We start from the raw sequence: 16,712 nt of genomic DNA, 5'->3' as shown, positions 1-16,712 counted from the left end.
CTTATTCACAAAGGCCTTCTGTCTTGAGTATTTTTGTCCCACAAGGCAGAAGGCATTAACCACTGTGCCAGCTTTCCTAACGAATCCAAGCAAAGAGCAGGGTCTCAGCCCAATGAGGTGGTACCCTACCTGCTGGATAACATGAAAAATTCAAGACCACAGATTTGAGATCCATATTTACCTTCTGGGCTGCATTATTAGTGCAATCTGACTATGCTTATTTGTGTCCTGAAGATCACACCACAAAAAAAATGGGTCCTGTGGCAATTAGGGAACTTTTCTCCCACTTTCCCACCTCCCAAAAAGAGAGAGCAGGAGGGGTTGCAGGACCCACTGGTTGCTGCTTTGTTGCCTTACAGTCTAAACTGACAAACTAAAATAAAAATTAAAAAAACACCTTTATCTTGCTCTAATTTAAGCCATAGGAGCAGCCCAAGCACTGGGGAGCGCAAATCCGAATTCCACGCTGGGTTAGCAATTCCTGGTCTGCTAGTGCAATTTGGCACAACATTCGGATTTGGCCCATGGTGTTTGGCAGCCACCTTTTATTCTTCCCCTCTTTTATACTTTGTGAATAGTCTTAAGTTACATAATGCCAGTGACAATTTGTTTATGGCAAGCATTAGAGTCACTGTTTTATGATTACATTCAAACTTTAAGCCACATTCTGACATCTAAGGATCATCTTGCGTTCTCATATAATATATACAATGAAGGTTTGTGTTCCAGTAAGGGGGGGGCAAGGAACTTTATAAATAACGTGACTCCTTTTGTCTGAAGAGATTTTAATACATTTGTCTGATCTACTGTTTTTGCAGTAGCTAGAATATAATTTGAATATATTAATATTTTCAGCAACTGTGCTCAGGGAGCCCAGTTAATAACTTATGCATGGATATATAGATACACTTCAGACAGAGGTAATGTTTTTAGCCCTTATGTTGGTAATACTTAGAAACACACAATGAAAGAGTCTGTTCTTTCCTCCTCTTTGTTGTGGGCATGCATTGTGATGGTATGGAGCCAGTGTTCTTTCTGTTGTCTACACAGCCTGGATTCAATAAGCAGTTATATATGCATATTATGACAATGTGGTCAAGGAAACCAGATTTTTTTACTATACCTTCATGTGCCTGTACAGTATAAAATCTGGTATTTATTTTTCTTGTCCTCATTCAATATGTTAACAAAATCATAATTTGATACAGGTTATGTTCACTTTATAATTAAAATTATAGAGTTAGACGAAAATACAGCAAGATGTTGCTGAATGGAAAATATTTATCTTTTCGTACATTACGCATTATGGTGCAATGTAAAATCATAAATCTGTGGAGCGGCTAACTCCAGCCAAGCGTACGAAAACTCTCCTCCTTCCCCCGGTCCACAAGACGCAACCATTTCCCTCCTCTAAACCGATCTCCATCTCAGCCCTGCTGTTAGATGGCATTGCCACATCCTCTCCAGAGCTTTGCTGGGGTCTTCTTTCAGAAGACCCCATTCCATGGAGGTGAGCCAAGAAAAGGGAATTCAGAAAAGTTCCATATTTTTTACGGATCCCGTCAATCTGTCTCCTGTAGGTCTCCTAGCACCTTCACGGACAAAGTGCAAACTTTTCACACCATGTTCTCTGTGTCAGCACTAGACTCAGCCTCCCCAAACCACCTCAGGATAGCACTTCATCTGCCTTGAAACTGTTCCCACTTCCCAGATCATTGCCGTCCACATTGTCGAGTCCAGGCCTTCACCAAACACTATGAGCAATCTTGGAAACCCCAGTGGTGTATAGCATATGGGAAAGCCCTACAACATATGGAAGGTTTCCAGTAAGTAAAGTTTACTGTGAACATCAGTTTGTCCATAGTCAAACTTTCAATCCAGAGAGAGTTTTCAGTAGGACTGTGACAGTAGCAGGCAAAGTAAGACCACCTCCTAGGACAACCCAGCTATGTTTCCATATCTCGATAACTATCTCATAAAAGTGACATCAAAAGAAGGAGTTTCCCATTCATTCAGAGCATCTACCCCATGGAAGTCATTGCAGCTGCTATGGACACAGTGTCAGCCTCAAGATTTCTATCTCGGGGCAAATTTCACATCTTGATTAATTTGTTTTGACTCTCACCTGACCACAACAGTGAGGAACTGCTTAACCTTTCTGTGCTACAAGCTAACAGGTTTCCATCACTCTTCATATTAAATTAAACTTATGAATCTCTGCATCCTGAAACTACAACATTTACTTCCTAAAGAAGCACTTTTTCAGGTGTAAATCCATTTACAACTATTCACTTAAGGTTAGCCACTTTCTGCTGGAGGGGAAGGTCCACGTAGCACCTACAAAAAGTATCCTGAATTTAGCCTTATCTGAGAGCAAGACAGCACTGTGTCAGTGGTCTTCTGGAGTTCAAGGCAATGAAAAAAAATCATATGCACAACATTTAAGCTTCATCTCCAAGAATAACATGCTTTGCACAAAATTGACAAGCAAGGCCATACAGGGATGGACCCATTTGGTAGGTGTGCACTGTCAGAAAATCTTCTCTGCAACTCTATTTGATGCATTGAGGCATTTTACTCACTTAAGCTATGAGTGGGAGATTTGATGTACTGGAAGGTGCTCACTGAATGAGCTGTCCCAAGATTGATGAGTATGGTTTGATATCAAGACCAAGACTGTTCCTGTTGTTCCTAAATCCTTCAATGTCTGTCAAACCTGATTTCAGTTAGGAGGTCTAAGAGACTTGTGTATGTTTTCTCACCAGTTTTTCTAACTGTGGATTTTGATCAGGGTCAGACAAAAGCAGATATTGGCAAGTCTGGTCACTTGAAGCTTCAAAGATGAAAGAAACACAACTACAGAGAGAGGTAGGGCTGCCTGTACAGAGAATAAAGACTTCTGTAAAGTGTCTAAGGCAGTTAGACCACAGTCATCTGAGACCAGTACATGTGTGAAGGGGTATTGGACTTAAAAAGGAACTAATGAGAAAATTCAAAGCCAGTTTAAAGCTAGGAAATATTGCAGAACTTGCAGTACTACAAAGGGTGCATCTTAGAAAGACACAATATATGGAAAATCCTCCACTCCAGGCGTTTCGTGCATTTAGTGCAATGGACTATACACGTGCACAAAAAATAAACATCAAACTAAGGTGAGTGGACAAGACAGACAAAGTGTAAGTAGAAAAGACAATGCTGACATAGTAAATTCATTGCTCAAGGGCAAGTAAAATGTAAATAAGTTTAAAGAAATCAAAGACTCATGGCACATACTCACTAGTGCATTTAAGAGATACATTCATCCTACTCATGTTCAATATCAGGGCTGAAACAATCGTGATGCTGGGAGGCATGTTAAAGCATCTTTCAAATCTGATACAAATGCAGTGCATATATATATTGCAATAGTAGCTTGTGGAGAGCTCAGAACTGAACCTGAAAGAGTAGGAATCCTGGTTGAGGTCAGATCCTGTATAAAATCATCTCTGTTGGGCAAACACAGCAAAAAGACTCGTATTTTAAAGAAGATGGTGATAATATAGGTTTAAAAAATGGAGATTTTATACTGGGGAAAATTAATAGGTCAATATGAAAAAGGTTTCAGTATTTAAAAAGACTTGAAACAAAACAATTTATCCAGTAATTACATATATAGGAGCTCACAAAGATAGACTTTGGTGAGAGTTTGTTCTCTGACTTTCGTGGAATTTTTTTCCACATTCTATGATTTCAACATCAAAAATTACTGTCTGTCTCACAAAACTGAATATTTTATTCATGATGCTGGACAAAAAAACATGTGTTGTTAGAGAATCTAAGTTTTTCACCAGAAGCTCTAGACTAACAGGCAAAAATGTATTTCTGAGCATGTTGTGTACAGTTCAGCATCCCAGGTTGAAATTCCAGCCAATTGCCACTTCTGCGCTGTAAGTCAGAAAGTAAACCTGTCATATCCAAGGCTGAATTATTTGCTGTCAACTGGATTACCGTAGCACAAAAGGGGCTATAATTGAAGGCTGCAAGAGGTTGTAGATTGAACATAGTCAAAAGCAGTAATTCCACTTAGTAAAAGTAGATATCATCCAAAACGAGAAAAGTTAAGCTTATATAAGGTGAAATTCTGATGCTATTCTGGCTCCCCATCACTGGGGGTTTTGTCAGTGACTTTAACAGTAATCAAAATTTCACTCACTGTCAAGAGAAATGCTGCAAAGGGTGTGATGAAGTGAAAGTTAAAATAACTGCTAACCTGGAGCTTCCAAAATACATTTTCTGAGCAGGGACTGCTGCCTAACTCAGTGTTTTCCTGACATACCAATACAGACAGCCCTTCTGGGGACCAAGGGAATAAAACTGTGTTAGTGGGGCACGTCTAGGATGTGCAGGGAGAACTCCCCTGCTGGAAATGCTGAAGTTCCCACTGTTCATCACTCTATTGGCCATGGTGGAACTGGGATATAGTTTGTGAGAAGTGATTTCAGAAAGCTGTGCCAGTGCTGACACCCTTCCACCTGAGCTGCTCTTTGGAAAGACAGGTAGACATCACTGGGAGAAAGAACACAGTAGTGGGCTGCCAGATGCACTAAGTTTACTGAGAAGAGGATTATATCATAATCATAGAATAGTTTGGGTTGGAAGGGACCTTCAAATGCCATGTAGTCCAACCTTCCCTACCACGAGCAGGGACATCTCCAACTAGATCAGGTTGCTCAGAGCCCCATCCAAACTGAACTTGAATGTTTTCAGGGATAGGGCAGCTACTGGCTCCATCTTTAGTATGACCTCCAAACAGAATAGAATCATAGAATAGTTTGGGTTGGAAGGGACCTTCAAATGCCATGTAGTCCAACCTTCCCTACCACGAGCAGGGACATCTCCAACTAGATCAGGTTGCTCAGAGCCCCATCCAAACTGAACTTGAATGTTTTCAGGGATAGGGCAGCTACTGGCTCCATCTTTAGTATGACCTCCAAACAGAATAGAATCATAGAATAGTTAGAGTTGGAAGGGACCTTAAAGATCATCCAGTTCCAACCCCCCTGCCCTGGGCAGGGACTCCTCCCACCAGGGCAGGTTGCTTAAAGCCCCATCCAGCCTGGCCTTAAACACCTCCAGGGATGGGGCAGCCACAGCTTCTCTGGGCAACCTGGGCCAGTGTCTCACCACCCTCACAGGAAAGAATTTCTTCCTAATATCTAATCTAAATCGCCCCTCTTTCAGTTTAAAACCACTCCCCCTCATCCTATTTCTGCCCTCCCCCATCTTTCCTGTAGGCCCCCTTTAGGTACCCCCTTTAGGCTGCTATAGAGTGTCTCACCACCCTCACAGGAAAGAATTTCTTCCTAATATCTAATCTAAATCACCCCTCTTTCAGTTTAAAACCACTCCCCCTCATCCTATTTCTGCACTCCCCCATCTTTCCTGTAGGCCCCCTTTAGGTACCCCCTTTAGGCTGCTATAGGGTCTCCCTGAAGTCTTCTCTTCTCCAGGCTTAACAACCCCAGCTCCCTCAGCCTGTCCTCATGCAGGGACACTCCAGCCCACCGATTATTTTTGTGGCCCTCCTTTAACTCTCTCCAACAGGTCCACGGCTTTCCTGTGCTGAGGGCCCCAGAGCTGGAGGCAGTATTCCAGGTGGGGTCTCACCAGAGTAGAGGAGAGGGGCAGAATAACCTGATATTACAGAGTCTCATCATCTTTCTATTTTTCTTACCAGTAAATCTGAACCAAAGAATGCAATTTATGTGCGTCTGCGAACAAGGCTCCGTGGTGTCTCTGCCTGCTTTCCATATGCCCTCTGCTTTGGGTGCACTGTAGAAGGGTGGCTTCTTTCACTGAGTTAAAAACCAGCAGAACTGGTGGCTCTACTTTTTTGCCGCATAATTTTTGTTTGTCCATCGCTAAGCATGTCAAAACCAGCAGAAAACAATGCTGTTAATGACATTAATCCACCTTTATTAAGAGCCTTTAGCTTTATAGAGAAGTACCAAATATTATTAAGACAAAGACAAGAGGATAATAAGGAAATGTGTTTTTTCCCTTGCTGACCTAGTTTCTAACCTCACTCTAAAATCTCCCATTTATTTTAATTATGCTTAATCTAAAGCTAAGCTCGCAAATCTAGCAAACTTCGGGACCGCTTTTAAGTGAATTTTCTCGCCTGTCAAGAGTTCCTCAGGCTTTCTGTGCTACGGCTGGAAGTTTATTTCCAGCCCAGACACAAAGTTGAGACAGCTCTCTGCCCCTAGGAAGCATCCAGCACCGCTACTGTACCACGCCTGGGCTCAGACGCTACCTTGCTCGCATCCAGGCTGTGCACAGCATTCTTCACAGAACAATTGCAGTCCTTTTCTCATCAGCCGTAGCCAGAGGCAGTAATAAGGGTGAAGGATATCTATCATGAAAAGTCCAGTGTCAATGTGTTCCCCCAATTTATTTACTGACCTTCAATGCAACAGCCATACTCCTGACCCTCATGAGATGAAGCCTAAGGGGAAATGGCACTGAGCACCAATTCCATATCCTGTTGTTCTGTGGTCTAAATTAAGTGCTAATTAATTACCACTGGCATCTTTGGCATTGCCTGTCAAATTGGATTTAGGATATCCTTTCGCTGTTTAAACAAATAGCCCTACATCTAAAGCTAAAATCCCAAGTGTTAGCGTTTTCTTTACTTTTAAATTTTTATTTTAAAATGCAGCAAATATGTCCGTGGATTTTGCAGGTAGAATTCAAATAAAAGAAACAGGAATTGATATTGTCAATTTTGATTAATAGTCCCTCATTAATAAACATCCTGTTATTCAGTTTCCACCTGCAGTTGCTGATGTTGCCTGGAATCAATTAACTCATATAATTTGATTTATTTTACAAAGACATTTTTGGATGTGCTGTGCTGATGATAAAGGTTCTATATTTACAATTCTTGATTTAAGGGAGATTGTTGCTAACTGCTTTTTTATTTTTAATGCTACAAGGAAATGTACCTTCAGGCATTCTTGAACAAAAATATTTAAGCAATTTAAAAAGTTAAAGCTTTATTCATGTAAAACTATCTGTTGCCTTCTGAGCCACACAGGCCGCAAAAGCGTACAGATCTAGGACCTCTGACAGGTCTTTACAATAAGCTAGCTGTTTTGTAGGAAAAAAAAAATCAGAAATAGAATTTAACACCAAAAAAAAAAAAATCAATCACAGCAAAAGTTACACCACCAGCCAAAAATACAGTTAAGGGCTCTATGTGTTATATCTCTATCTGAACATATATTATTCTACGTAGTCTCACACCGCCTTTATCACTCTACTATCCAAACACCTCTAAGAAGTGCATTAGCATCTGCCTAACATCTGTCACGGGTGGTTTTGTTCTCTCCCATCCTCTCCCCACGGAGAGACTCGTGCTCGCAGTGGTAGCGTTGTGTTTGAAGAGGGGTTCACTGTTGTTTGAGATATATATGCTGCTAGAGGGCTGTTAGAGAAGGCAAAAATGAATGCCCTGAGCACAGAGTTGCAGCCAGAGGAGTCTGAGATGTTTCTTAAGGAAGTTCACGGCCTTCAGCTGACTCCTACCAACTCCTGCTGTCCCCAAACAGGCAAAGTTGCTCAATAGCAAAGTTGCGCTGTGATAACATGGATTAGCTGGATCTCCTCCTTCCCCTGGTCTTATGAGCATTAGTCAGAACAAGTTTGCATTTGCACACAAAAAAATTAAAAACCAAGCCAAACTGGGAGGACAGAGCACTGGTTGTCAGTAAACGGAAGAACTTAGCAGGTCACCCATTTGGATCCGTTTTCCAAAATAGAGACTTGGAACTTTTGCAGTAACAGGGAAGCTTTTGCAGAAAGATTTTGAACCCATTTCTTTGACACAACATGGCTTGGGGGAGAAGGACCTGAGCCTCTGCCCACACCAGGCTCTTCCGTGGAGCCAGCACGGAGGTGAGCTTCTGCCCTTGCTGTCCATACCACACTGGGTGTGCACCCATCATCACATGTGTGCACCCTCTGCCTTTGGAGCTTCTCTAACACAGGAGATAGCCAGGAAAAAGAAATGATCCCAAGATTGAGATACAGGTATCAAGTTAATCTGCTCTCTTCATACAGCCATAGCCAAGGGCAGAGGCAGGAGCACAGCTCCCATCGCGCAGAAGAGCAAGCAGGACTTCACCAAAGCACATTCCTGAACCGAGCCCTTGCAGAGGCCTGAGTCCCTTTAAATATTTAAATAAGCTTCCAGGCTTCTGTCACCTGGAAAGTGAAGACTTTCTCTACAAGATAGGCATTATGTGAGGTGTGTGCAAAGGCAAGAGCACACGTGCTCTTCAGAAAGGACCTCATACAGGTAGCAAAGTTCACCCAATGGCGAGAAGATTTTATTTTGAACTGTTCTTTTATTAAACCGGGCGAAGCCAGAAGAAATGCCTTTCTTCAGCTTTTCGGAGTCTATTCAGCCAACTGTGAACTGATGTTTGGAGTTAGTTTAGTTATTATTTTCATTGAGGGCTAGACTCCAAGGCAGTTCATCCAGGGAAGGGCTCATGCTGCGAGATATGCGGGGGTTCCCCTGAGGAAGCCCATTCTCCACCAGGTCCCTGTCAGCTGTCCAGGTACTATATATAGCTATCCAATGGTCAGATTTAAAGGCTAGTCTGCAGAAGAAGACAGCATCAAGTGCTCGTTCCTGTATCCCAGAGCAACTGAAGAGAAGGGCTTTTTCCCAAAGAGCTGTAATATGAACCCACAGCTGCAGAGCACAGGAAGCCTATGGAGTTTCTGTAGGCCAGGAGCCATGGAGGCTATTTTCAGCAAAAGCAAGCTCTTAAGTATGTCTGAACTATTTCTGACCCCTCTCGTAACATATCATACGCCATGACCTGGTTTCTCTATTACCCGTCTTGGATAGCTATTGTTTCGAATTCAACCTACGGAGCAAACAGGAATTTCAAGTCCCTCCACATTTTACACGGGCAAAAGAAAGTAGCTTGAAACTTTATTAGTCCACTGCAATCCCTGAATTGTGTATATTTGTTGCAGAAGAAACCACATGGCACATTTTGAAAAGGACAGACCTTTTAGTGTTTTGGAGCTCCTCTATAAGCATAAAACCAAGGTTGTAGTTACACATGCACAAATTCCACACAAACAACCCCACAAACATGGTATACAGATTTCACAAACAACAAGCTGGGGATTCTACTGATGGTGTTTGCATTTGCTTAGCTTCATCAGCTGGTGAGTACCACTGTAATACAACTGAGCAAATCAGCCATAAAGCCGCTACATAAATAATAATGAGTTTTAGTTTGCATTCACAAAATATCAAGAAAGCCAATTTATTACTAAATTTTAAATTTATCTATGTCACAGTGCAATGAATCGAACAGTTTACAGAAATAGAGCTTATGGTATCAGGGGCTCACTTACCACCACTTATTTCCATAAGTCCCTCAACATGGCTCATGGGCCCTGCACCCTTCCTCCTTCGCTGCCTCTCCTAAGCTGGTATATCCAGTTGGATATGGATATCTCTGCAAAGCTTTGACCTTTTATGGATGATCATCTATTGTTTGTGTTTTAAGAGGACTCTCAAAGCCAGACTTTGTAGCTCAGTTGTCTTTTTAGCACTAAAACCCACTTAAGTTCTTCCTGAAGAGCAACTACTACAGCTGAACTGAAATAAGTTTACAACAGCAGATGATGTTGCAGTATTATTCTGTATCTCAGGGAAGTATGTAACAGGCCTTAAACGAAAAGGAAATACATACAGAGGAAACCTGATAGTTTATCTGTGCATCATTTCGTACTTGAGCTTCCTTCCTAACGCTGAAAAACCCGTCTGCAAAAGCCCTGCCAAAATGTGCTTATACACACACAGACATTATCACTTCGTAGGATGGTACGTTTTATTATCAGGTTATTTTCCAGTACATTTGGCACAGTTAAGGTAAGTATATTAACTTTACTTCCAAATAAAGAAAACAAAGTTGTACTGAATGTCTCAGCCATTGTCAATGAGTTAAGAACTGACAGGAGGTCCAAGTAATCAACCCTGTCTACTGCGCTGAGCTTTCCCCTGGGACACCTCCTCTGATCATACCATGTATCTGAGTGGCATGGATGTAGAATTGCTTTCAATAAAGATTTTATTTCAAGCTTGGATGATTCCTTCCCAAATGTCTTGACACTAAAGCAAAGTATGTAATACCTGTTATTTTTTAACTCCTGTGAACCAGCATTTGGGAAGGAGAGGACCGTAAAATGTTGAGCTAGAAACTCTTTATCATAAGAGTCAAATTTTAACACGCTCAAATTGATTGGGAGCTCTGCAATAGCAAAAGACAGAAAGCTGCTGCCTAAAATGTGGCCCATAACAGTGCAGTGAAAAGACCTGTTAACAGTGTTATGGTTGAGGTGAGTTAAATGCAGCTGAGCCACTCCCAGAGCCGAGTCTCTAGGCTAAAACATTATGGTTGTATATGCCCAAGTATATATAGGAAACAGATATTAGCTAATTTGAGGATAATTATTGATAAAGTGAATCAATGGGATTCATATATTTAACCCATTAAGGCAGTTCATAGGAACTTATCAGCCTCATTGTCCATCAGGATGAGCAGCTCTGGCCATAACAGTAGTCACTAACATAGTTCAACAAAAGTACCAAACCTGCTCAAATGGGCTGTCATGGAATAACATGCTTAGAGAGGAGTTGGTTTCTAATTCTGTAAGGTTAGCTGTTATACCAAGAGGATAGATGTCACAAGTACATAATTTTTTCTTCTTCCTGGGGAGTTTTTTTTATTCCCACACATCTTTAATCTTTCTTTGCCTCTGTCTAAATCTTGGTCAGGGACTTCCCCAGTTAAATAAAATACTAGCATTATGCACAATACACAGGATTTTGATAAGATCAAAACCTACTTTTATCCCTCTGTCCTCTACTGAATTCAGAGGATGGCATTTCCTACACTTACCATTTTGGCCCATAATTTTTTACCAGGTGACCACTCTTTTGATCCCCCCATTTTCTAACATAATTGTACTTTAATCATAGTATATTATTACTAGTTCCTCGAAGGGCAGCAGGATTGTTTTATTGAAAAGTTAAAACTGGCCAGAACTGGCTAAAACCAGTTCTGCTGAAGGTAGAAATGTCCCTGACGTTGAGCGAACTTAAATCCTTTTAGGCTGAAAACAGCTAAGAAAGTTCTCAGTGCAGCTAGCAGAGGACAGGTCTACCCTCAAACACTCTCCAGCCTACAGTAGAAGTACCCTTTCCAATGGGGTTTTCCTCCCTAAGTACACTGACTTCTCTAATTTTTTATGTGCAGTAGGAACATTAAAAATGCGAGGAATCAGAGTCACTGTTGAAATACTTTCCCCTCCTCAGCAGTTACTAGGGAGTAAAAATGGATGAAGAACATTTCCTAACACCTAGTGTGTTTGAAGTAATAATCCAGTGTGCTTTCCAAATGTCAAAATTAATAATGATTTTATTTAGAGAGTTTGAAAAGTGTAGGTTTAACGGAACTAGAGCACCAAACTCACCATACAATGACCCTCTTAGCTGTAGAGTTGCCCTGCTCTCAGTCACACGCTTTCCAGCTTACGGTTGCCTTAGCAACGGCCAAAGCATAAATTCCAAGTATTTTTGCTTATATATCTGCCATTGACACTAGAGCCCTCCTATAAGACACTTCTGCTGTTTTAATACATAATTAATTTCATTACTATTAATAATGAGAACTGTATTTTCTGCATAGCTCCTAACGTGATCTTAAAGAACTGAAGCCATTCTTGAGGTTCACTTATTTGGGGAGAAAAAAAATAAAATCTTGCACAGCATAATGCCCCAAAATTTCTTGATATGGTTCCAGTGTCTGTGGCACTGGATTATAGATTGTTTCTGAAATAATCTTAAATTGATGGATCATTGCTCCTTTCATTTGGGTTTGACAAAAAGTAGCTCTGGCATTTCCTTTCACTTTTTATGTTGTAAATGGTGTATCACTCTTTTTGTTCTTTTTCTTGCCAAAAAAGAGAGTTCTTGTCCATTTTTCAGGGATTTTCTCTTGTAACAACTCAATTTCACTTAGAAGCTAGAGTAGTAGCTTAAATTGTGCATATTTGTTTTTGTGGACAGATGAAAAAAATAGTAGTTATAGAATTTCATCGGTAAATATTTATAATTTATAAAGGCATAAGGTCCTAAACTTATAATTATTTTACTCAGGTTGGACTGAATTCTTTCCTTCTTTCCCTTCAGTAGCTGTATTTTACCAGAGATCATTTAACTTCTCAGGCTTTCCATATGCCCAACTTTGCTTGGTTTATAGTTTTTTGTTATTATGGTCATCAAAACAAGTATGACTGCATAGGTAGATAGAAAATATTAAGAATTTTCAAGGGATTTCATCAATACAAGAATTATTACATCAGTGTTAAGCTTAGAGGCCACAAATATACACAGATGTTCTTAGTGCCACGTTCCATATCCATGAACCCAACAGATAGCCCGTTCCTCTCCCTCACCAATGCACATCCTCCCTTGCTTCACAGCCTACCCTCACCTCCTGAGAGCTGAGCAACCACAGACCACATGCTGGAAATGCCTTGACTTAAACAGGACTTCATGTGCAGGACGGCACCTCCAGGAAATATAAGGGGAATTATTCTGCTTCAGAAAGATGGCAAACAAGGACAGAGGCGTTGTCCATCCATCTTCCATTATCTATGTCCGTATCAGAAACATAAGATCTCAACCTCTTACTCCAAATTTTACAGATAAAGGAAGACAGACCCTTCTTCTCCCTTCAATAAATTGAGCTCTGCCACCACTATTTTCACACTGACCCTGCTTATTCATGGTCCACTGCCTCCTGCTCCCGGATAGATATTTCTCCTCCAAATTCAATGCTGTCCATCATCAACACCACCACATAGATGGTGGTGATCAGCTATGGCTGATGCTAAGTTGAAGATCTCTAAAGTTACACAAGATACAGCTGCTGAATATGTGGGGTTTTTTCCCCCCTGGTGAACCAGCATCTCTACCCATGCTGATATTAACTGCAAATACTTTATCAGTTTTCCAACTTCTAGCATGTAACAAGCTCAACACAAATCAAGTTCTTCTCACAGGGAAGATGCAAGGTCAATGTATGTCCTTCTGCATAAGTGGCAGGAAAACAACCTTGTCACCCTTGTAACAAACATTTTTAATTGCCCTAAGGATGTGTGATGTCCATCAGAATCCCATGCAGTCATTTGGCAACAAAGCTCCTAACTTTTGAGACCTTCTGAACTCCTAACAGAAGAGATGATATGTTAGTATTACCACAGACGAAAGATAATTATTTTTTTTTTTAATTTATAATAAAGATGCTATATTTTAAGAAACTAATAATTAAGACAATCTGATTAGTGCCATATGGAGAGTGTTTTTTGCAATGGACACCACAGTTACAAGCATGAGGCAGAACTAAGTAATGCTTCCTATTTATATATGGGGAAATAAACACAAGCGTTGATGTTCAAGGAACGTGGTAAAAGACAAGATTGGCAGAAATCCACAAGAAGATGCTCTTTGCTGCGTGACCCACCTGCTAACATGAAAGAAACCTTTTTTTTAAGTGACTGTACCCGTTATGTCTCATGAAGTTTCTTTCACTTATAGTGTAGGTTGCTGTAAATTCAGCAACAAGTATGGGAAAACAGAGACAATTATGATGATTTTTAAATTGCTGTCTGGATTTTAAAAAGGTAAACGGGTGACAACAAGTGAGGGGGGGAAAAAAGCAGAACTTGACTTCAACAGTCCACTTGGAATATTTAAGTTTAAACTAACAGATTAAGGAAACACCCATAAATTCAAACATTTACATATTAAAGTTACATTTAGTTCACATTCCTTGGTAGAGCTGTGTAATTTATTTATAAAATATGTATCTTAATTTACTAGTCTTTCCAACCTAGGATATATTCTGTATTCTGGAGGGTGAAAGGAAATGGATTTCTACTTAGTTCATGCTCACCACTGCAGAGATTTATGCGAAACTGCCTACCTAAACTCCATCCATTAAACCTATATTGTTCTTAGACCAGACTTCTCCATCCTTAATGTCATTTCCACTAGAATATTAAGTCTTAATACAGACATAAGATCAACTTTTAATAATAATAGTCCTCCTCTTGTAATTTTGTGGGTAATAAAGATATCAAAGGTTATAATCCTTACCATTATTTTCTAAGTCATCTCATTAAGGTATGTGGTCTCGGTGTCTTTCGAGAAACTTTGTGTCAGGATAAGGCATGCAAAAGTCTTTAGTTATATAAATTTCACAAACCATTTCAGACCATAGTAACCTTATTGGATTTAAATTAGCAGAAGGAATGTGTTTCATATGAGCTCTATATTAAGGGGATTTTTTTGTTTTCCCAACTCTTTCAGAGCTGGAGACTACGTTAGGAAAAGCAGGGAAGCTTCTCCCTGGAGCCACCAAAGCTGTTAACACCAAAAGTGCTCAATTCCCTTAGTGTAAAGAGGAATCCCTGGTTTTGGTATCTAAATATATGAGCTCAGAAATTACTGCACACATGCCAACTAATGCTCGTTCATCAGATATAATTGTGCCCTGATATAAGAGTATTGGAAATGGGGCTCTAGACCCTGCACACACCTCGCTGTCTGGGGCTGACTCTCTCCTTGTTTGTCAGGTTGGCAGAAATTGTCTTTTCCCTCCCTCTTTCCCCTTTTTTTGATAACTTAACCAAACAAACACCCCTGTTAGGACTATCAGTAAAAAGTGCCTCTATGTACTTCAAATGCAACAGCGACTCCTTTGACATCCCTCTTTTTTAACCAATTATTTCCTTTCGTCAACAGGATAGCAGCCAAGGAATCCGTGAATCTTATGTCAACACAAAGCTTGGGAATTGTGTTTGGACCAACACTCCTTAGACCTGAAAAGGAGACAGGGAACATGGCAGTCCACATGCTGTACCAAAATCAGATAGTTGAACTTATGTTGAGTGAGTACAGCAAGATCTTCGGCTCTGAGGAAGACTGACAGACAGGGCCTGTTATTGAAAACGTTCACATCTGTCTTGATGTCTAATATTTTTACATTTCTGTAAACATATTTCTGAAATATTTCTTTTTCTTTCAAGTGACAGATGCCTCATTTTGTGAAAACTTAATGATGATTTTGTGTTTAATTTTCAAACATTGGAATAAAAAATATTGTCAACATTTGCCTATATGCATTCTGCATTAACCCTTTGAGAGTTTCATTATGCTAGCACTCCAAGTGTCACTTTTTTTGCAAGCTGAGCATACAGCATATGGCCAAAGACCATAGAAAATGCTGTTTACCAACATATGCAATGGCACAGAAAGACAAATAGTAATTGAGGAGATTTGTGAAAAATGGATTAAAATATGTATATTAAAGGCAATGAATTAAAACAGTGATAGCAGATCATTTGCAGCTAATCTGAGCATAATTTACCTCTCTCTTTGATATATATTGAAAGTTAAAGACATGATGAATAATCAATTTCCCTACCGCAAGAGTTCAAAAAAAAAAAAAGATTACATTTAATACTTTTAAACAAATAATAAAAATAGAAATATCCCACCACCACCAGAATGTCACTATTTGCATAACAGTGCCTAAAAAAATTAAAAACAAAATTGGAACTTTGGCATTTTTACTTAAATGCAGTACATGAAATGAAGACATTGCATGACTGCTCATTTTAATGTAACATCCATTTTGATTCTTCATCACACTGTACATCTGCCCGCTTTCCCCAGCTATCTCATGTTCTGTAGCATTTGTATTGTGCTCCTGAGGATGCTTTATTGGTGAACTACATTAAATTCATCTAGAAAGAACTTTAAAAAAAAGCCTTTTCATATGCCCTTAGGATTACTTGGCTAGACTTGAATCAATTTATGCATTTGATGGTTAGTTTCAGTTGTCATGGATAAACAAAAGGGTAACTGTCTAGAATATATCAAATATTGTTTCATTTTGAAATGTATGTTTCCAGCTATACACATGTCCTACCCTGTTTTGTAAAAGTATTCTGCTGATAAAATGTAGACTTATGTTTGACAGCTTTTTAATCAAGTTCAAAGAGAATAAATAAAACTAATCCAGTGTGGTAAAGAGTCTGTCTGGTTATCGATTTGTTCATAAAATGAAAAATAAACCATGTAAATAAGATGTGTGAAACACAGATCTAGAAGCAAATATTTAAAGCAATTAAAGACCCCAAAACATAGGATTAATGCATAGGTCTGCTGTGCACGAGAGATATGTCTTCAATATCACCTCAGCAGATCACGGATTACTTCAGTTTTCACTTAGCATCATTTTGCAAAATACCATGCTATTCAAGAGAGGTTGCTCCTCAGAGTGGTCATTTATGGGAACAAATGAATAATGAGGCCTGGTCATTAACTAAGACAAGGGTCTTTCATTAGGTACTAACATTAGCAGAAAATAACACCAAGAGAACATAAAAACTGGCCCCAAGATGTTTTCTGACTTCATACATGTCTTAAAAATCAAGCAAAACAGAAGGGTAGTGACCGGTAATTAAAATTAAAAACACAGAGACAAACAACTTTCCCATATCACAAATATTCCACATAATCATTTCTGAACAAAACTATAACATTCTGGAGAGCCCAAATTCACTTT

General features: G+C 39.7%; 1 protein-coding gene across 1 annotated transcript in view; it reads left to right on the top strand.

The window, feature by feature from the left end:
- The window catches only part of ARHGAP15 (Rho GTPase activating protein 15), a 379,872-nt gene extending 363,695 nt beyond the window's left edge, over positions 1-16,177 (top strand). The window contains exon 14 of the mRNA XM_014941116.1: positions 14,885-16,177. Coding sequence (XP_014796602.1) covers positions 14,885-15,068 — 184 coding nt within the window. The 3' untranslated portion in view covers positions 15,069-16,177. The remainder of the gene's footprint in view (positions 1-14,884) is intronic.
- Positions 16,178-16,712: the final 535 nt, after the last annotated feature.

This window comes from Calidris pugnax, unplaced genomic scaffold, assembly GCF_001431845.1.
Source record: "Calidris pugnax isolate Ruff unplaced genomic scaffold, ASM143184v1 scaffold60, whole genome shotgun sequence".
NCBI classification, from domain to species: domain Eukaryota; kingdom Metazoa; phylum Chordata; class Aves; order Charadriiformes; family Scolopacidae; genus Calidris; species Calidris pugnax.
The sequence above is the reverse complement of the archived record's forward strand: the minus strand, read 5'-3'. Positions and strand labels throughout refer to the sequence as shown.